The sequence below is a fragment of the Medicago truncatula genome, chromosome 6 (assembly GCF_003473485.1).
Source record: "Medicago truncatula cultivar Jemalong A17 chromosome 6, MtrunA17r5.0-ANR, whole genome shotgun sequence".
NCBI classification, from domain to species: domain Eukaryota; kingdom Viridiplantae; phylum Streptophyta; class Magnoliopsida; order Fabales; family Fabaceae; genus Medicago; species Medicago truncatula.
Genome location: NC_053047.1, coordinates 40,403,162 through 40,424,846, shown reverse-complemented (window position 1 = coordinate 40,424,846; position 21,685 = coordinate 40,403,162). Strand labels below are relative to the sequence as shown.

At 31.8% G+C, this 21,685-nt stretch overlaps 2 protein-coding genes across 2 annotated transcripts; one reads left to right on the top strand and one right to left on the bottom strand.

Annotated features, from left to right (window-relative positions):
• Window positions 1-20: 20 nt before the first annotated feature.
• LOC11442595 (probable protein ABIL5) lies at window positions 21-4,610 on the bottom strand. Its single transcript, XM_003620557.4, has 8 exons — window positions 4,229-4,610; window positions 4,047-4,129; window positions 1,967-2,114; window positions 1,372-1,471; window positions 1,228-1,264; window positions 631-779; window positions 449-513; window positions 21-338 (listed from the first exon to the last, which is right to left on the bottom strand). The coding sequence occupies exons 1-8, from the start codon at window positions 4,316-4,318 to the stop codon at window positions 249-251; spliced, it is 762 nt and encodes a 253-aa protein (XP_003620605.1). The 5' UTR covers window positions 4,319-4,610; the 3' UTR covers window positions 21-248.
• A 9,888-nt stretch (window positions 4,611-14,498) lies between these two features.
• On the top strand, window positions 14,499-21,226 carry LOC11435682 (peroxisomal fatty acid beta-oxidation multifunctional protein AIM1). Its single transcript, XM_003620556.4, has 18 exons — window positions 14,499-14,734; window positions 14,852-14,923; window positions 15,267-15,329; window positions 15,666-15,722; window positions 15,847-15,914; window positions 16,295-16,376; window positions 16,488-16,543; window positions 16,665-16,961; window positions 17,263-17,349; window positions 17,434-17,608; window positions 17,926-18,047; window positions 18,763-18,926; window positions 19,078-19,332; window positions 19,492-19,613; window positions 19,732-19,853; window positions 20,264-20,412; window positions 20,656-20,794; window positions 20,884-21,226. The coding sequence occupies exons 1-18, from the start codon at window positions 14,641-14,643 to the stop codon at window positions 20,926-20,928; spliced, it is 2,169 nt and encodes a 722-aa protein (XP_003620604.1). The 5' UTR covers window positions 14,499-14,640; the 3' UTR covers window positions 20,929-21,226.
• Window positions 21,227-21,685: the final 459 nt, after the last annotated feature.

The following is a 21,685-nucleotide window of genomic DNA, read 5'->3' as shown; positions in this document are numbered from 1 at the left end:
AAAATCTCTTTGAAAAGTACTTTTGCAAGCTTGATTTTGTTTAGTTCAAAAGTTGCAAGTTCAACGGTTTATGTTTTTATACATCGTTATAATCATCATCATATTTCCTACTAAAACTACAAAAACAACTACTAGTTTGAAAGTGCTTCAAAATACAAATATTTTATTAATCATATTTGATTCTTGAATCATGTAATTAACACTAAACTTCCACATGAAAATGATAAGAAATTATGTTCTCCATTTATTCAATGTTTTCGTTTCGAGCGCTTAATGAGATATAAGATGTCGCTTCCATGCAAGGATCTTCTATGACGCGGCGTAACCTTTGGAGTACCCTACAATAAATAATTAAGCCATTACAGTTACAAATCCATGACTAAAAGAGAAATCAAATTCTTTATGCAGCATGAATCAGGAGAGTGAGACATTTCAGAAGAAAACTCACATGGAAATCAAATGCAGGATTCGAAACTTTTGCTAACACTGATAAACCGTCACGAACAGGCATCACTAGCATAGTTTTAATTAGGATGGAAAGAAATATATGTTAGAGATGCAACTAAAAAAAATGGTTATGTAGAAGAACATAAGATAACATTATATTTTCATAAGAACATGATATGTTACCAAAGGCTAAATTGTTATGCTTGCTAACTGTTGCAGTTGCTGGCTTCAAATTCTTAGTTGTACATGGATTCTGAGTGTACATGTAAAGTGGCAAATCCCCCTGTATATGTTTATCTTCTTTTTTTAAAGGAACTTCACTTTTAGAATTACTGCATCAAATAAAATATATGTATTTAGCATGTCATATCTAGCATGGTTTTTCTTGGTTGTGAAAATTAAAAAAACTTAATTACCTTGTTGGTCCCTTAATTTACTCTAAAAAGTGTTAATTTGGTCTCTAAAGTTAAATCTGTTAGTAAATTAGTTATTTTCGTCCAATTCGCTGGTCAAAGTCCATGTCACATATTATGTGTAATTACACATAATATGTCACATCAGCATAAGATGCACCCTTTATGGGAATTTGGATGAAAATGTCTAACTTTTACTAATATGGTTAACTTAAAGGGATTAAATTGACAATTTTTAAAGTTAAAGGACCAAATTGAATTTAAAAATTAAGTTAAAAGATAAAAAAGTAATTAAACCATTAAAATATATATTGTGAAACATTGCTCATAATCAGATTCATGAGAGTATTGAGGAACCAAGAGGTACCTTAATTTGTCACTCTTTGATCTCTCAAGGATAGGAGCTGATCATGAAAAACAGCATTGAATTAGTAACATTACATTGCAATTGATTTGCAAAAAAATAAATGTTGTATGCATCAAAATAATCAAAGGTGACATGGAATATTACGTGATGATAAATATCTGGTATGTAATCTTGGCAATTTCTCCCTCCATTGCATATTTGATAGGGCAACCTTATCAGCATATTGGTCACATGTGAAAAGTCTCTGTCAAAAAGCATCATCTTTAGTAACAGTTGTTAATTTGCTATAACTATGTTAATATTTTTTTCTCCCATTTGAAACTTAAATTTTATGAAAATGATGTTACTAAAGAGGTAATAATCAAGTTTGTGCTTGAAATTGTAGGGTTGTATCGACCTAATCCCCTTCATTATTAATATTCTAAAATACTAGTACCCTTATCAATATTTTAAAATAATCATCGAAATATTAATCTAATCTATGATCGTTCAATCAAGATAGAACAATGTATATTATTCAAGCTCGGTATTTTAAATTGTTATAAAATCATATAAGTTTCAGATTGTCTGGTCTTGATTGAACGATCATCAATATCACAACACGAATGTGGGATCCTTGGTGTTACCTTGTGTCGGACACCGAATATACCTTCAAACTGATACATGATACTACATGTGGATTAATGATATAACATATAATTGTGCATATAAGTGAATTTATGCAAGTAATAGCACTAACTTGTGTGAGGCACTGAATTCGTATCTCAGCATCAGAAAATGAATTTTTATGAGAAATAAGACCTTCAAGATTAGAGGAAACATTCCCAAGATGATCAACTACAGTAACCATAGCTCTGCATATGTATTCTTTTGTGTCATCCATCACACTGAAAAATGTACAAATTTCAATATGTCACGGGTCAATATGTCCAACTAACAAACAAACTTACTTTTACACTAAAGTTAGAAAGTGTACTAAAAAAGAAGTACACTAAAGTTATAATAGCATGATGATTTGGATTCCAAGAAAATTACGTGACATTGTAAACTCACAACTATGATCATCAAGTTTCAACAATATATGAAACTTGTTTCTTACAAATCGCAATTAGACCTAACAGAACCCTATCAGGTGGTCTAATGATTCTTAATTGATTCAGTGGATCTTACGGATGCTCGGCTACCGTCTTAAAAATCATAAAAGATAAAACATTATAGTTGCACTTAACATAACCCTACAAAACTGACTTGTAAGGTGAAGATTGTCCCCACTTATAAACACATATTTAGACTATCTTTTATTTGATGTGAGACTCTTTAACATTGTTATAGGCTAAATTATATTTTTGGTCCTCTAACTATTTAATTGGTATCGGATTGGTCCTCTAACTAAAAATTGATTTATTTCGGTCCTATAAGTTTCTCACCGTTTCTACATTTAGTCCTTTCTGTTAGTTTTATTCAAATAAACGTTAGGGTTTGTATTATGTGGGTCCTCTAACTTTATTTATTAGTATCATTTTGGTCTTATGCCTTGTTAAGGTGTTATGATTAAATAATGACTGATATTATTGGTAACTGTTATGGTTCATATGTATGTGTGAAACATGAGGACAGGTACCTACATAACACAAATCCTAACGTTTATTTGAATAAAACTAACAGAAAGGACCAAATGTAGTAACAATGAGAAACTTAGAGGACCAAAATAAATCAATTTTTACTTAGATGACCAATCTAATACCAATTAAATAGTTAGAGGACCAAGAAGGTAATTAAGTCTTCTTTATATTCTTCTCTTCCTTAATAATTAAACACCTAAATTATTTGTCGAAAGATTTTTTTTTTTTTTAAGGATTATTTGTCGAAAGATATGTACCTTTAGTGTACTTCGGTCAAATCTTAATTGTTGAATTAATGTAATAACCAAGAGAAATTTTTTATTAACCATTTAATTAATCCAATGACTAAGTAAGATTTGATTGAGTCTGAAAAAAATGGAAGAGTCGAAGAAAATCCAACTCAAGTTGATTTAGATTAATTAGTTTTATATGCCAATGCCCCCAATAGTGACCTGGCTTCATTGGTGAGTGGTCCCCACTACACAAATGTACAATTTTAGACCCAAAACAAAAATTGAGAATTGAGCTTTCAAGTCCAAATCTGTCCTGCTATAGGTCATGGAGCTTTCAAGGTGTCCAAGTAAAACAATGTTTTAAAACTAGAATTGATTCGATTAGATTTTTGAGTCATAGTTCAGTTGGTTCAATCATTTTAACTAAGTTTGAAAACAAATATTTTCTTCATCTTATATATCTTATTTGTAATATTTGTTTGTCTCATATTATTTGTCTCTTACTATTATCGATGAAATATTAATTAATTTTACTATTATTTATTATACTTCAATTTTTCTAACTCGTTCGTCTCATAATAAGTGACATATTTGAGATGCTTATAATGAGATGGGGAGAGTAATAGATAAAAAGAAGTACAAAGAAAATCGCTTGAGCCAACCGTGGATATCGATTCAAACCAATTCAATCTGGTTCGTTCAACCAAACTGAAGATCAAACCAACTAGTGAACCGGTTGGTTCTCGGCTAAACCGGTTTAATTGACCGGTTCGTTTCAGTTTTTTTTAAACATTGAAGTAAATCCCCTCACAGGCCACAAATGTAAACAAACTGTTCATAAGAAATAGTAGAAGAAAAATTGACCAAGATATATAAAAAAAAAAAATGAAGATCAAAGAAAATAACATGCTAGCTAAATTCAGCTAATCAACAGATAAATTCTTGCCATATAGAAAATACTCACTCTCTCTTCTTTTCACTTTCCATGAATGTTGTTTCACAATAATCTGCAGCATAGTGAAGCTGAGACCTCAATTCTCTTAACTCCTACAAAAACCATTACCAAAATATTAAACTTCACTAAAAAGCACTATAATATTAATACCATAATAAGAAAATAGAACATAACACAGTAGATATATGAACCTGAAGAGACTTAAGAAAGTGCATGTTTTCTTCCACTTCAGGTTCAGCTTCTGATTTTTCAAAGGAAAGTGACTTAAAATTCACATCCATGTTACTGATTTAGAGGAAGAAATCAACAAAGCTTGAAGTTATGAAAACAAAACGCAGCAATGCTTTTAAAAGCAACAAAGATAAGGGATTATGTCACATGTGGTGTGTTTATGTTTGTGACATGATGAAACAAACAAAATTCAATTAAGAGACAATTCAAAACATGGTGTGGAACATGACAAATAATACAGTTTTTCAGTCCCGTGACATGTTGTTCTTCTTTTTGTGAATTTTTATATATAAAAAGAGTATGGTAATGACTGACTCATATAACAGGTCAGAAACTAGTACTACCATTGTGGTTTAGAGCTGTTGATTGAGATTAACATCTGAAATTCTATTGATAAAGACAAAGATTGTGTTACTTTTACTCTAACTACTTATTCTTTTTATTTCAATATGTGTGGTAAAAACAAATCATTCATTAATTACTTTTTTTTTTCTTTCTAGGATAATAATCTTAGCAAGAGAATACAAGCTCTTTAACACACATTCTTTGATTGGTTCAAATTTGCATGGGTCTTAACAAATTTTTATGTGACTCGTAAATTTTGATGAGACTCGTATAAATGTTAACCCGTCCAAGATATATAGTGTGTCAGAAAATTGGTATTAAAGAGTGTGTGTTTTTTGTACCAAAAAAAAGAGTGTGTTTTTTTTTTTTTTTTAAAAGAAAAGAGTGTGTTGTTATCACTTTTTTAAAATGACTCTAGGTAGAATTGGTCTTGGTTATTAGTTAGGAATGAATTTGATTTTATTTTTTTTAATCAACAAATATTATTAAGCAAGGATCTTATCTATAATTTACTAAAGTTTATTTTATAAGACTTACATTTGTATGTGTGTGTTTTTTTTATTAGCCCTTTAGTTATCGGGGAAATGAGACCTTGATAATTTAGAGGTTAGTTGGGAAGTAAAGTCAAATAGATCGATAATTGTTTTGGTAAGGATTCAAACTCGAGTTATTTTTTAAGGGATTAAAACTTATGTTTTTTTTTTTTAAGGATTCGTCTTTAACCTTAATTAAAGTTTATTATCCAATTGAGTCCAACTACTTGGTTGTATTTGTATATTTGTAGACATAGTTATAAAAATTTTATAAATAGAAGCTGAATTAAACTTGTTGAAATACTATATTAAATAAATGTTTAATTAAGTTACTTAACCAAACATGTAGTTGCACATGCAAAAGTTTCATTTCATGTGATTCACAATCACACTTGTAAAGGATGCCTCACATTGAAGAAATGAAAATGTGACTCAAGTGTCTCACCTAAGCGATTGATTAAATTTATTTTTAATAGGATAGTATAATAATGCCTATTCAAAAAAGAAGAAGGTATGATAATGACTCAAAAATATTTACTAATATGACAAAAAGATTGGGTGGTGAGAAGAAAAAAAGAAAGGGAAATTAGAATCATACTTGTTTCTCACTAAATTGACTAGTACTCGCAAAATTAGCAAAGCATGCATGTGCAATGCTTGAAATTGCTATTCTTAAAATCAACTCGAAGGCTATAAAATGACTTTTCATTTATTTGGATATAGAGAATGATTTGTATTAGCTTGATTTATAGCTTTAGTAACGTGTGATACAGGCATATGGAAGGAATAAGGCAATCCCACCTACATGGAAAACATTATGGTCACACATGTTTCTTCTATAAGTGGATCATGAATCCATTATGTATTGATATCAATAGTGTCTTGTGACGGATTTCTATAAAAGTTGGTTGGTTGAGGGGTTCTGTTCTTAGTCTTACTCTTGTTCTATTGTGGTTGGGTGTTCCTGATAGAAATAGAAGTGTAGTTAGTTTTCCGGTGTTTGTTTTAGCTTTCAGTTTTGTTTTTACTGTACAAGGGATTATTTATTTTTGTCATCCATTGACTTGAGTACTTCTTGCACTCAATTTTCTACATGTTTGTACTCATTTTTTTAGTTATATATAATAATATATTTACAATTAAAAAAACGACCTACAAGGATTTATGGTCCAGATTATGTTAAACTCTTGTTATATTAGGTTTTTCTTTTTAATAGATAAAATCAATAATTTTTAAAAAATTCCATTTAATTATATATGTCAGGCTATAAGCCGTTTAAAAACCTTTTACATTTTTTTTTTTTTTTGTTTCAAAAAAACTTTTAGATCTACTTAGATAAAGATAAAATATAGATAATAAAAGAATTTACAATTTTTTTTTAACAAAAACAGAATCTACAATTGTTTTTTTTAGAGATACAATTGTTGTTATATTAGATTTTATACTTGGTGTTAATTCATAAATTTGCCAATCTTTTTATGTAATTTAAGCATATTGATCTATATAATTTGCGTAATGCTTGATATAGCGAGAGAACCATCCCAAACGTATAGCAAATGACGTGTGATGCTATTGTCTTAGAATTGTAAAACTAATTCAGTCTAATATTCAAATCCTATTTCCGGAAATCATGGGAGGGTGTGGAGTCGTGGAGGTAAAGTTAGAATTATTTATAAGGTTCGATATGTCTCGCGAAAATGTAATTTGTTGTGACTAGCGTTTTTCTAAAAATCATATGAGCGATATTTCCAACGAATTATATTATCACGAAGGCATATCGAAACAACATGTTTTATTGAAGCTCTTGAATACTTTGGCACAAAAACTAATTCAGACTAGTTTCTCACTGTCCAACCTTCAACTGCTGCAACTTGAGAAGATGCAAATTCTGGACAAACTCAAATTTAATCCTCCAATTTTTGACATATTTAAATGTATTATCAATTGATAATTTAAATAGGAGGTCATGAAAAGACAAGATTCTCTAAAAGATTAGTTATTACACCTAAAGATATTTAACGTTGATTTAGCCAATAAAAATGGATAATGGGAACATGATTATTAGAGAGAAGGTGTGTGGCCGAATAATGATAATCAAAACATGATTTGTGTAGGTCACCACCATTCATAGCAAATCGAATTTTAGGCTATGAACACTTATCTATAAAACCATTTATAAATTTCAATTTTAGACACACTTTTGTTTTTGGTGGTCGGGATTTGAATCTCAGACATTACATTTTAGACACATTTAGGGTCCATTTAGTTCAAGAGTTGTGGAGGGGAAGGGAGGGGAGGGGTCCCCTCCTAATTCTCAAACCAAACGGACCCTTAATCATTCAAACAGATTATTTCACTCATATTTTACTTATGTTTTTTATTCTTCTAGTTTTTAATTATGTTTTCATAGCATTTTAATTCTAAAAATTTCTCTTGTCATACTTAACACTTTTTAGAGAAGTTGAGAAACTCACAACTGAGGGACAATTCCTCCCTTGATGCTATTATTTGAAGAAAAATGGAATGATTGTTGAGAGTTACTAGTCAAATCATTGACTAACTTTTAATTTTGACAACAAAGATCATGTTTAGGTCTCAAAATATAACTTATTTTCATTGACATATTAGCTAACTAGTTTATTTGAGTTAGGTTAAATAACTTATTTAAGAAGACATCGTAGAATAGGTTTTTAAGTAGGTTTACAAGCCGTATTAAGTTTTCAAAACGGTCAAATCCAAACCTAAAAATAAACTTTTAATTTCTTTGAGCAGAACACATGTACACTTTAAAAATTGGTTAAACCTAATCTATTTCCAACCATATTATACATAAGTTTTTGTTTTTGCTCTAAAGTACATAAGTTTTTTGTTGATGTATACTTTATCTATCTTAAAACAAGAGTCTATTATCTGTCAACATTTTATGCATAGGTCCTCTAAATAAACATTTTATACATAGGTATGTGTTATCATACTTTTGTTGATATATCTATTCTTTCTTGCTCTATCTACTCTACACTCACACCACGAAAAGGTTTCCCTACTACAAGATGTGCAAGAGGAACTTAAAAGTTTTACAACAAAACACGACCAAATGAAAATGAATGAAACAACGCAATTAAGTCACTACCATTAAAGGGTACAATAATCTAATTCTATCTTAAATTTCAACCACCAAAAAGACAATAGTCTAACTCTATCGAGCAATTGAGCAATTGATTTCTCCTTACTTTACACGAGCGAGCTACACAACATGCATCATATATATGCCGAGATAAAACCACTATGGACAATAAAATGAAGGATGCGGTCAAACGTGCTATAAGGATGTGGTAAGAATAAACTTATGAGACAAATCCAACATAGTTAACAAATTCAACATAATAATCAATAGAAAGAATGTCGTCATTATAAATCCAAGAATATTAAACATCTCTCTTCCCAAAAAAAACCCATTAAACAACTCTCAAAAACAAAGTTTTTATTTTTAAATAATCAATTCAAAGGTTTTTCATATTTTAATCTTAAAAAAAAAAATCATCTTTTTAAAATCATGATTAAAGAATGAGTCATAAGAACAATATGAACTGTTCAGTTTCAAAAATGATTTATGAGACAGTTATATTCTATTTTATTTATGATGAAAACACATGCTTTTAACATTTTTGTTTATTATATATATGTTAAGTGCAAAAATGCTTTGTATTCTTCCTAAGTTCTTATAATTATTTAATGTATGTTGTGAAAACCTAATCATTAATTATCTACCTATTTTTTGAATGGCAGTTAAATAAGGTAGAGTTGATTTTGATTAGATATGTATGGATTGGAAGTTTTAAAGATCTTATTTATAAATTATTAAAGTTTATTTTAGAATACTTATATTAGTGTTATATAGTTATAAAATTAATTTATAAATAAATGCTTGATTAAACTTTTTGGAATATCTTTTTGAGATGAAAACGTGGCGTGTTTGATAACAAGCTTTTTTCATGAGCTTATAGAATTTTTTGAAAAGCTATTTTAAGTAGCTTTTTAGCTTATAGCTGGTAGTTTTTTATATTTTCTTCCAACTTTAACCCTATTAATTTAAATTAATAATTTTTTTAATTAAACAACTACCCATGTTCATCTTTATAACCGCCCCATTTTTCCCTTAAAAAAATGCCACGTTGTATTTTTTTTAAGGAGCACTAACATGCCGTACACAACACAAAAAATAACTAGCCTATTTTTTTTTTAAAGGAAAAAATAACTAATCTTTTGTACGTTGTAAAATTTTATACATTCTAGCTCACATTTTGTTTCCACCTTTTTCGTATTTTTGGGATTCATAAAGCAGAGATCAAAATTGTCAATGATTTTTTTTTTTTAGAATTAAAGGTCGAACTTTTTTTTTTTATGGATACTAAAACCAAAAGTTTGAATATTTATAGGGACCAAAAACATATTTAACTATAATTAAAAATAAATACATTACAAAAAAATGTGTGTGTCTATATGTATATTAAAAAAAAAAAAAAAATCCTTTTATGTTATTTTATACTTATCAGCCACTTCAACAACTAATTTTACCAAACACGTTATTTTTAATAAGCAAGCTTTTCAGCTATAAACTATCAGCTATCAGCTAGCTTTTCAGCTACCAGCTAGCTTATAGCTTATTTTTACCAAACAGAGCCATACAAGCACACTTGTAGAATATGTCTCGTTATTTTTACCAATTTTAAATTATTCAATAGAACATTTAAAAATATCCACTCAGTCTTTCAAAATGATTATTTGTGTATTCATATGCATCATTTATATTTATTTAAATGTGTTTGTTAAGATGATTACATGAGGTTTTTTAAAATGAAATTCAAAGAGACGGAATATATGAAGTGAATCAATCCAAAATGGTCACTGAATTCAGTATCCTTTTGGAGGATTATTCTTTACTACATTATATGAGAAATTCTTGCTCTAAGCAGCTGATATTCTTCAAAGAGCGTCTAAATATGATAGTGATTTTCACTAATAGCTTAATCTTCGGCATCAATTATAGGGTCTTTTTCTTATGGGTCTTCCATTTGAATGACCTTTCAACTTATGGAACTATTTTAATGATCAACCTCCTATATTTAAACTAAAAAGAAAGTCAATTAAATAAGAGGAAAAAAACCACCATTGGAGTAAAATGTAAATATGAAAATTAAGTAAGATGCTACGAGAGTTTCTTTGATGAAATTTAAAGAGACATAGAATCTAGATTGAGAGTGTTTATTTACAAATTCTAAAACCCTTGTAAATACTAGATGTAAAGCAAGAAGAGAGACTTACCCTTAAAGCATCAATTGTCATATTTTAGCAAGATTGATAAATTCATGATTCTTTGGATTTTGTAATTGCTAAAATTCTTACAAAATAGTGACATATATGTCAATATTTATTGTTAAAATTGTTATTATTTATATATATATATATATATATATATATATATATATATATATATATGGAAAATGCAAACCGGTGCCCTCGGGGCATTGGTTAAGGATATAAAAAAGGAAATTATATAGTAGTTAATGTATTGAAATTGTGTAATTAATTTATAATAAAGTCAAAAACAGTTTCCTTTTATGATAATAATTCCCTTTTATGGTATGCTTAACCAGTGCCCCGGGGGCACCGGTTAGCAGAACCCTATATATATATATATATATATATATATATATATATATATATATATATATATATATATATACACACAAACATGCCATGAATTGTTGTTACAACGGTTGTTATTGTTATGACTTGTGGTAGTTGGTTTGTGTGAATATTATAGGGGAACAGATATGACAAGTGTATACTTTGTGAAACTAATGTGATTATGAATTAGTGTAATTTAAGTTTCTATCATTGTAAACTTTATGTGATTGTGTGAATATGTGAAAATGTGAACTTATGTGTTTGTTGATTAGTGAGAGTGTGAACTTGTGATAATGTGATTTGTGAAATGCCCAACCCCTTTCCATGATAGTACCCATTTGTAAGTTCAGATTGTAACTTAATTAGAGGGGGTGAATTAGGTTTCTCGGTATATTGGTTAATTTTTGTAAGTTTAGTGTTCTTGATAATTTTTCCGGAATCTTATTATGAAGGTATGAATGCGGAAAAATAAAAGAATAAGGGAAGAAAAAAAGACACAAGAGAATTATAGTGGTTCCCCTCTAAACCTTAGGGTCAGTCCACTCCCTTCGCACCCCGCGAAGGAATTCACTATGTTAGAATCTTTGTTACAAGCAATCTTTGTTAGAATCTTGATTACAACACAAACACCAAACACTTTTGGTGGACTTTGAATCTTCCCGAATCAAAGAACATTTTACAACAATCACAAGATAGCACCCCCACTATCTTAAACAGTAATTCTCACCAACAATGGCAAGACACTTTATAACAAAGTAGTTGAAGAATAACAAATGTATGGCTGTATATCTTTGTCAATATCACTCTAACAAATGGACTTAGTGCTCAGAAAACTTTCTAATAAATGTTAAAGTGTAGGCAAAGTTTTCCAAACAATTTGAATGAAAGTTTGAAAGCAAGTGATATTGAAAATGTCAATTGAGACAATAAAAGTTGTTGTGTATTAAATTGCTTTGATTCTCAATTGAATTTATAGAGGCTAAAAAGATGTTAATGAAGCATTGCTACTTTTCAGAAGAAAATTGTTGTTGCCAAATTAAATTAAAGAAACGGCTGTTGTAATGTTAATGATTTAGCCGTTAACTCTTCTTGTTAGCCAACGGAAAAAAAATATACAAAGTGAAATGGCACGATCATTTCTGTGTAGATTTTGAAAACACGTAAGCCAATACTCCAGCTTGTATTTATATGCAATTTACATAGCCAAAATAATTAATTTGCAATCAATTATTCTACTATAAAAATATATGCTGAAATATTATTATTCATAGACATTAAAGCCATATATAATTTGATAAGGCCATGATGAGAATAATACTAGCAGTTTTCAATGTATGATAAGAATATTTTTATGCTAAAAAAATATTGAAAAATTTCCATAATAAATTATGGGTTTTCATGGAAAAATAATTTAATGTAAAATCACTATATATGAAAATCAATGTGAGTGTGTGATTTCTTTTCATCATAGTTTTAGCATTGCTTCATATGGAGACTTAGAAAAAATGTTTATAATTATTTTCTGAGCATTCTAAGTTGTTCCATAAGTTAAGAATGATAAATCAAAGATAAGGACCATACTTACAAAAATATAACTATGAAGCCTAAGTCCCATTGTCTTCATTCTTCAACTTGAGCCTCCATGGTTTTTCTTCTTTTGTTATGTAAGTTTGTTATCATCAAAATTCAGTCAAGTCTAAGAAGGAAATCTTCTTCACACCATTAAGGAAATCCCTCGGATGATGAGGGGGAGGATATGTGAGGGTTAATAACTCAGTGTTTATGTACGGGTCTAATGACCTAGTATCTTATACGCATAACATCGGGATTTGTGAGGTTTTAATACTAATCGGTGTTTGAGGAAGTACAATGTTAAAAGTTTGATAGTGAAGGTCAATATGGTTGAGCCTTGGAGCAAGATGCCATATTTTGGGCGTCCTCAAGGGGAAATTCCTGCGTGGCTTTGGGATAATTACCTATGTCAAGAATTATTTTGCAAACCTCGTTTAGAATTGATTATTCTTCGTTAATTATGTTTGGTGCTTGTGATGACACAGGATCGCCACATACTCCAAGTTATATTTAGTAAATTTGTAGCCAGAAGGATCTTCTCTAGAAGGCTTTATTTACATTTGTGTCGACGTATCGATTTTTTTTAATGTCTTTGGTATGTGAATCTCCACTCAATAAGGTGGCATTGGTTTGGGATAATTTAGGTCATAATTGTATTAAAATGGTTGTAATTCGAATTGAAAAGTTTTTGTAAATAATGATTATTAAGTGGCAAGACAAGTAATCTATTTTTTTGACATTTTAAAAGAATATCATTTTACACCAAAATTGTAAAATATATAGTCTCATTCATTTATTGGTATAAGATGATATTTCTTCTTTGGAGTTTTTTAGGCACAAAAACTCATTAGGTTATGGATATTTTTAGAGAATATTTCTTCATTAGTTTATCGAGGGAGATTTCAACACTCATTTCTTTGATGTTGCTCCAACTTTTAGGCACAAAATAAATTGTACTGTCTCCGTACTTAATTATAAGACTATTTTTTTTTAAAAAAAAAAGTCCTTTTTTATACAACATATTTTCTATTTTCGACTATATTAATTATTTAATTACCTACATATCCTTATTTATTATACATATTTTTCTTCAATCACCGATAAATAACACGTTGAATATATAAACTTACTCTCCCTCAAAAGATAAAATTGTAAAAATAATTGTGATTACAAATATCCAAAAAAACCATAAATACTAGTTAAATGACAAATTTCTTTTAACAGTATCCTCAACTTCGACGTTATATGATTTAAGAAATTTTTTATGGTTGTGTAATGAAAAGATTAACACCATAAGAGAGTTATACTCCCACCCCACACATCATTCATGATCAACATCAAAACAAAAATCAAAACTCAAATCATGAAGGAGGTGTGTTCTTAAATCAATACTACATTATTTTGGATTTCAATTTGCATCTAAGCCCACTTATTGTCTAATTGAAATATGTCATTACTTTTTTCACCTTATGAATTTCTTGCACGCTCTATTATGATTTTAAAATACGAAATGTTTCAACGTATTTTGGAGATTTTCATGGGATATTTATACAGTTTGAATAGGGCATGCGAAAAACTCATAAGATGGAAAAAGAAGCCATCATTGAAATAAGAGTTAGAGCGTTTTTCATATTTGAGTCCTTAAGTAACCCACGCGGATTCCCTCACTAACTTACCCTCTCACCATGTGTGCGCTTCCATAAATCAACGTCTATATTGACAACACGTTGATCCTCTCGTACTCAATATCTTTTGCCATATATTATCAACTCAACGCACAATATACGACAAAAGATGCATTGACTAAAAAGATGAATAGCGTGTTGTTAAACAACGAACAATTACACATTTAAAAAATACATCTCAATCGTTAATTGGAAATCAAACAATTCAAATCATACACTAACAAAAGTAACCATATCTGAAAGCCAAAAAAAAAAGTAACCATATCTCATCCATCCATCGATTTCATATCTAACGGTATAAAAATCTCACGATCCTACCGTGGAGGTTGCTGCATCTAATTCTGCTCCCCCTCCACGTGTATCACACATACCTCGTAAATCGTATCCCGGTCGGTGAGTCAACATTTCGTTTTCACACCCCCACGACTTTCTTCTTTTCCATTCAATCATTCCCTATGCCACTTTAAACCCACCTCAGTTTCTTCTCCATTGATCCAAAAAACAATTTCTTGATTCAAAAAGCACTAAACTTTGCAATTTCTCTCAAAAATGGCATCGGTTAAGGTTGATTTTGAAGTTGGAAATGACGGTGTTGCTGTTATTACTATGTGTAATCCACCTGTTAATGCTTTGGCTATTCCAAGTAAGATCAGTGTTTCATGAATTCTCCATTTTTTTTGTTTGTTTGTGAATTATAGCTGTTGATAAAAATTTTGGTATAGTTATATGAAATTTTCATGTTTTTGTTTGGTTTGATTAGTTATTAGAGGGTTGAAAAACAAATTTGAAGAAGCAGCAAGGAGGAATGATGTGAAAGCTATAGTATTGACAGGTAATTTTGATTTGGATTGCATGTTTGTCATGATCTTTGTAGCACCAACACGTCCGATCTCAAAGGCATGTCAGTGTCTGACGACACCGACACATATGATTATATTGAATTATGTCATTTACATGTCTCAATGTTTGTGTCATGTCTGGTGTATGTATCTGTGCTTGTGCTCCAAAGGTCAATGATTTTTTGTTTTTATGAAAATGGGTTTGTTCAGTTTATGGATACAATTTGATTTTTTGTTTTTATGAAAATGGGTTTGTTCAGTTTATGGATACAATTTGATTTGATTGTTGAAGTAAGAAAATTTGTAATTGTTTATCCCTTTCTCCGTTGAATTCAGGTAAAGGTGGGAGATTTTCTGGAGGGTTTGATATCAGTGTTATGCAGAAAGTTCACCAAACTGGTAAGTTGGGTTGACTTATTTGAGCTTATATACTGTCATAAAGCACTTGTAATACTATTTAAGAGCTTATGGACACAACTTGAAACATGTTCATAAGCTGTTTTGAGCTTTTTCGACATGCTCTCCATGCTAGGTTATGAAAATAGATTGTAGCTTTTATGAAAGTAGTTTGACTTTATTTTATGTTTTATTATAGAAATAGATGATCAGCGCTTATACCATAAGCACTTCATTAAGTTCTTTATCCAAACATCGTGCTTATATATACAAAATTTAGTTGAATTATGGTTATGACTCTTATGGAATATTTGCTGTTTTTTTTTTTAATCTTGACAGGGGATATCACGCTTGTTCCTGATGTATCTGTGGAGCTAGTTGTCAACTCAATTGAAGGTTAAAACTATTCTCTTAAGTTTAAGCTTACTTCAAAGGATAATTTTCCTTGATGTTTCTTTTAGTATGACTGGCAATTTGCAACATTATTGATTAATATTATTGAATCTTCATAATTATATAGATTCGAAGAAGCCTGTTGTTGCAGCAGTAGAGGGGCTTGCACTTGGAGGTGGATTAGAACTGGCCATGGTTAGTTTTTTGTCATCGAGAATGCATGTTGTTCCTTTAAATGAGACTTGTTCTTCATGTGTCTTCTTTATTACTTGAAGGGCATTTTTTCGTCAGTGTTATCAATCGCAAATTGCAGAAAATATGGGTTTATTCATATTCCACTATGCTACGATGTTATAGTGTCGCTATAGCATGCGGAGGAACCATAGTTGTTTGTTCAAATTTCGCTATTCTACAACCCTATAGCGCTATGTGCGGCTATAGCCTCTATTTGACCGCACTGATTTTGGGAGCACCATTGTTCACCCAATTTTAAATGATGCACTGGTGCATCATATGTTACAACTGTTAGATTGGTATAAACTTTTCATCCTTGTAACGTAACACTTTGTCATTAGGGATGCCATGCACGTGTTGCTGCTCCAAAAGCTCAATTGGGCCTGCCAGAGCTGACACTTGGTATTATTCCGGGATTCGGAGGTAATCAACATTTGCATGCTCATGTGTTTGGTAATCTAGGTTAGGAGTAAGATACTTTTCACATTTCAGTATCATTCACTGAAATGTTGACAAAAAATGTTGTTTAATAAGGTACACAGCGTCTTCCAAGGCTTGTTGGGACGTCTAAAGCGGTTGAAATGATGCTGGTAAGATGTTAACCATTCACTTGCAATCATTTGAGCATATATCATCACACATGGATTTTTATGTTTTTTTACTTTTCACCTTTGTGGTGCAATAAACATGTTAATTTTGCATTTCTTACAGACATCTAAACCAATCACAGCGGAAGAAGGGCAAAAACTAGGACTTATTGATGCTATTGTATCTCCTGCGGAGTTACTAAAGTTATCTAGGCAATGGGCTCTTGAAATTGCCGAACAGCGCAGACCTTGGATTCGTTCACTCCATATCACAGACAAACTTGGTTCCGACGCACGTGAGGTATTGAGAACTGCCAGACAACATGTTAAGAAGACTGCTCCACATTTGCCTCAGCAACAGGCTTGCATAGATGTGATTGAGCATGGGATACTTCACGGTGGCTACAGTGGAGTTTTAAGGGTATTGCTAGTTCTTTATCTTTGTGTTTTAATTCACTTTTCTCTTGTCGTAATGCTTTTGAGTTTGAGTTGGCGCCTATGAAGCACAAATACGGACACGCCGACACAGCTAATAATTTGAAAAAAAACACATAATTAAGTGTAATTACAAGTGTCGGTGTCGGACACGACACATGTCCGACACCGGGACACGTCTAATCCAAGGAGTGTCCGTGCTTCACGGTGCTTCTTTCTTCTTGTATGATCAGCATTAGAATTTTCCTGTTACTGTTTTCTGTAACTTAGGATCAAATTAATTGCAGGAAGCAGAAGTGTTCAAGAAATTAGTCTTGTCTGAAACCGCGAAAGGTTTAATTCATGTCTTCTTTGCTCAGCGCACAATATCGAAGGTACAACACTAGATATGACCAAAGTTTCATATGGTTTAGTACTTCAGTTTTTAATATGTACTCACAGGCTCTCTCTTTTGGCAGATTCCTGGTGTAACTGATATTGGACTTAAGCCAAGAAATGTGAGAAAAGCTGCTGTTATTGGAGGAGGTCTAATGGGTTCTGGCATTGCTACCGCACTTATTCTAGGCAACATTCGTGTTATACTCAAGGAAGTCAATTCTGAGTATCTTCAGAAAGGAATAAAAACAATAGAAGGTGATAGTTTAATCATGTGTTGTGGGTAAAGTAGGAATAATTGGACCCATAAAACTAATTGATAATTGGTCAATGTTAGCGATAAGTTATTGCCAAATTGCCATGAATGACTTGTTATTGCAATAAATTATTTTTTTCTTTTGATTCTTTCAATTAATTTTTCATTTCTTTTCTCTGAGTTCTTGACACTCGCTAATAGAGTATCTAAGAAACTAAAGAGAACCAGCCTTTAAATGTAAATCAGTCTCATCCTTAATATGTATGACTTTATGCTCTACGACTTGTTAAGTATATTTTTGTTTCCTTTTGTATGATAGCTAATGTTCGTGGCTTAGTAACAAGAAAAAAGTTGACTCAACAGAAGGCAGAAGGCGCTCTCTCACTGCTTAAAGGTGTTCTGGATTACGCGGAATTTAAAGACGTGGACATGGTCATTGAGGTTGGTTTTCCGAAGTATTTTTTTGTTTAACTTGGTATATTGATTCACGCGGTACCGGACATTGGAATTTGGATCGTTTGAAGAAATTTTCGAAGTGTTTTTTTTTTTGTTACAGTACAATTTTTCTCTCAATTCTGGATTTGCTGTCTCATGATATGTAGCATCGACACTTCATATTGAAGGTGTCTGGTGCCCGACACCAACACATGTGATTACATTTAAATATTTGACTTACTCATACTATTAGCAGTGTTGTCATGCCAGTGTCTTGTCCGGTGTCCGACTGTCCGTGTCTCTTTATGAATGGAGGACATACGTAACATTTCTCTTTTGATACTATATTACTATTAGACCATCTCCAATGGTAGGGTCTTAGACATTTAAGACCCGGTACCTATTAGGTACCCCCATTGGGGAATCTTTTTCAGGATCTTATAAGACCCGGGGTCCCAACTTTAAGTGGGACCTGCACTCTTTTAATGTTAAAAAATTGAAATGTAGTGGTATAAAGTTATTGATAGTTGATTAGTGGGTCCCATTTAAGAACTTTGTGTGAGATCTGGGTTGGAGGGATTGAGTGCTTATTAGGTACTACTATTAAAAAAATCATAAATGAGTGATGTGTACGCGTGGGACCCATTTAAGTACCCAAAAATGGGTGTCTCCATTGTAGATGCTTTAGAAGCTAATTAGTATTAACGTTCTCTCTTTGCAGGCTGTAATTGAAAAAGTGAGTCTTAAACAAGATATATTTAGTGATCTTGAGAAGATATGTCCCCCACACTGCATTTTGGCATCAAACACATCAACTATTGACCTTAACATTATCGGTGAAAAGATCAGCTCTCAAGATCGTGTTATCGGCGCTCATTTTTTCAGGTTAGTTAACTCATTTCTCTTGTTTCCTTTCTTTTTAACGGCGAAAAAAGAAAATTATACACATCCACACACACGCACGCACAATCCTGTTGTAAATAACTTTTTGAAGATGTTCTTTGGGTGCTTTCTTATTTCTCCTCTTGATGTACAGTCCTGCTCATATTATGCCTCTTTTGGAGATTGTACGAACGAATAAAACTTCGGCACAAGTTATTCTTGATCTGGTGACTGTTGGTAAAATCATCAAAAAATCTCCTGTTGTGGTCGGTAACTGCACTGGCTTTGCGGTGAACAGAACCTTCTTCCCATATGCACAAGGTGCCCATTTTTTAGCCAACTTGGGCGTGGATGTTTTCAGAATTGACAGATTGATAAGCAATTTTGGCCTTCCTATGGGTCCTTTCCAGTAATCCTCTTGTCTCTTAGTATTTCTGAATTTTCATTACTTATCTCGATTACAAATTAACCCTCTTCCCCACAACTTCATGGCATCCGATCCGAAACACCATGCATAAGTCTCACGCTGTGGTTCTATATCATGAAACAATCTTTCTATGACTTGCAGGCTTCAGGACTTGTCTGGCTATGGAGTTGCTGTAGCAGTCGGAAAAGAATTTGCTGGTTCATTTGCTGGCCGCACATTCCCAACTCCACTACTTGATCTTTTGATCAAAAGCGGGCGAAATGGTAACACTTAATCCTTACCCTTCAAACAAAACATAATTTTTTCTTCTTGCTAGAGGCATTACTTGTGCTGCAAGTAACTAATGCTTTCTGTCATTGGCTACCTATATCATTCTATCAGGAAAAAATAACGGGAAAGGGTACTACATTTACGAAAAGGGTAGCAAACCAAAACCTGACCCTTCAGTACTACCAATCGTTGAGGAGTCTAGAAGACTTAGCAATATTATGCCGAATGGAAAGGTGCTGCTCTTTTGTAGTGTTACGTATAGGTCCTGTTTATATTGTGTTATTTAATTTGGAGCTTATTTACTGGCATAAGTACTTGTGAGACTGTTTGGAAGAGCTTATAGAAACAGCTTATGACATTTCCATAAGCTGTTTTCAGCGTGCTTCTATAATCATTCCAGGATAGCTTATGAAAACAACTTATTGCTTCTATTGAAACAGTTTGACTTTATTTTATATTTTGTTACAGAAATAACTTATACATAAACACTTATATGAGAAGCGCTTATGCTATAAACGCTTAATTAAGTTGTTTATCTAAACAGGGTCATAGATACATATTGATATTAAAATTACATTGAAACCAACATTGTTGCCTTTTGATGTGAAAGGCAAGTAAAACTCATATTTTGTTACTTTTGTAGCCTATTTCTATCACCGACCAAGAGATCGTGGAGATGATACTCTTTCCAGTAGTGAACGAGGCTTGTCGTGTTTTAGAAGAAGGAATTGTTATTCGCGCATCAGACCTTGACATTGCATCTGTCCTTGGAATGAGCTTCCCAAGTTATCGGTAGGCCTCTCTTCCCTTCTTTTAAGGATTGAGGATGATCTTTAAAATAATTTAGAGAGTTCAATGAGGGAAATAAGCTTCTAAAAAAGTCTTGACCTTGGCTATTGAAAGAAAACCTAGCCTGGGACAGACGTAGGATAGGCCATAGGCTCCTGTTGGTCGGCCTGACCTATTCTCACCCCTAATTGTTAATGTATTTTTATTCTTTAACTTGTGTCTCATTGCAATCAATTTTGTCGGCAGGGGTGGCATTGTTTTCTGGGCTGATCTGGTTGGAGCTAAGCATATATATAGCAGCCTAAAAAAGTGGTCACAATTGTATGGTAACTTTTATAAACCATCTAGGTATTTGGAAGAAAGAGCAACAAAAGGCATTCCTTTGGTAAGACAACAATGTTCTTTATTATCTATGCAAATTCCATGAAAAACAAGAGCATCCTTGACATTTTTTTTTTTTCGTATTGCCTGCAGAGTGCACCGGCTTCATCTAATCCAACATCAAAGGCGCGTCTATGAGAAGGAAATGATGATCTTACAGTGTTTCTCATGTTGGATGTAGGATAGGAAATTTAGCTTGCAATATTTGTTTCCTACCAAGTTTAAATAATATTCTCACCCCTACAAGCAAAATGGAAAATTCATAGGAAAATAAATGTTCTTTTGGGGTTTCATGTGGTTTATGCTTCTCTTAGTTACATTTTGATAATGCATGGTTACCTCAAAGAAGTTATTGAGATTGCTAATAGTCCCTTTGTTGAACTCTTATGTAAGTATAAACGGTTTCGCTTTCAACTTTGGTTTGTGTTTTGATTTACTCCTACTGCTCCTCATTTCTCAACATTAGTTCAAATGTATGCATCTATAGAAACTAGGCTTAAACACCTTTTTCGTCACATATTTTTATTTCGGGGTTCATATTGGTCCCATATTTAAAAAAAAAAAAAAAAGGTGCAGATAGGTCCTTTATTTGTTTAATTGGTAGCACATTGGTCCTTTCCATGTGAATTTGTGGTTCTGAAGTACGAGATCCATGCGAATTCATGTCGGATCCACCCTTTGCACCATTGTTAAACGATTTCAGGAAGAAAGCTGATAAGAAACCTTGCAAATTTGGCATGTTAGCTCATATAGGGAAGAAGATCGGTTGCAATTCCTAATTTTGGGGGGAAATGAGTCCAATGAACCCCAATTGATTTACAGGGGAATTGGTAAAGTGGGAAGAAGGAGATGCTAACTCCCATGTCTCGAAATAAAGACGAGACCAAAAAGGTGT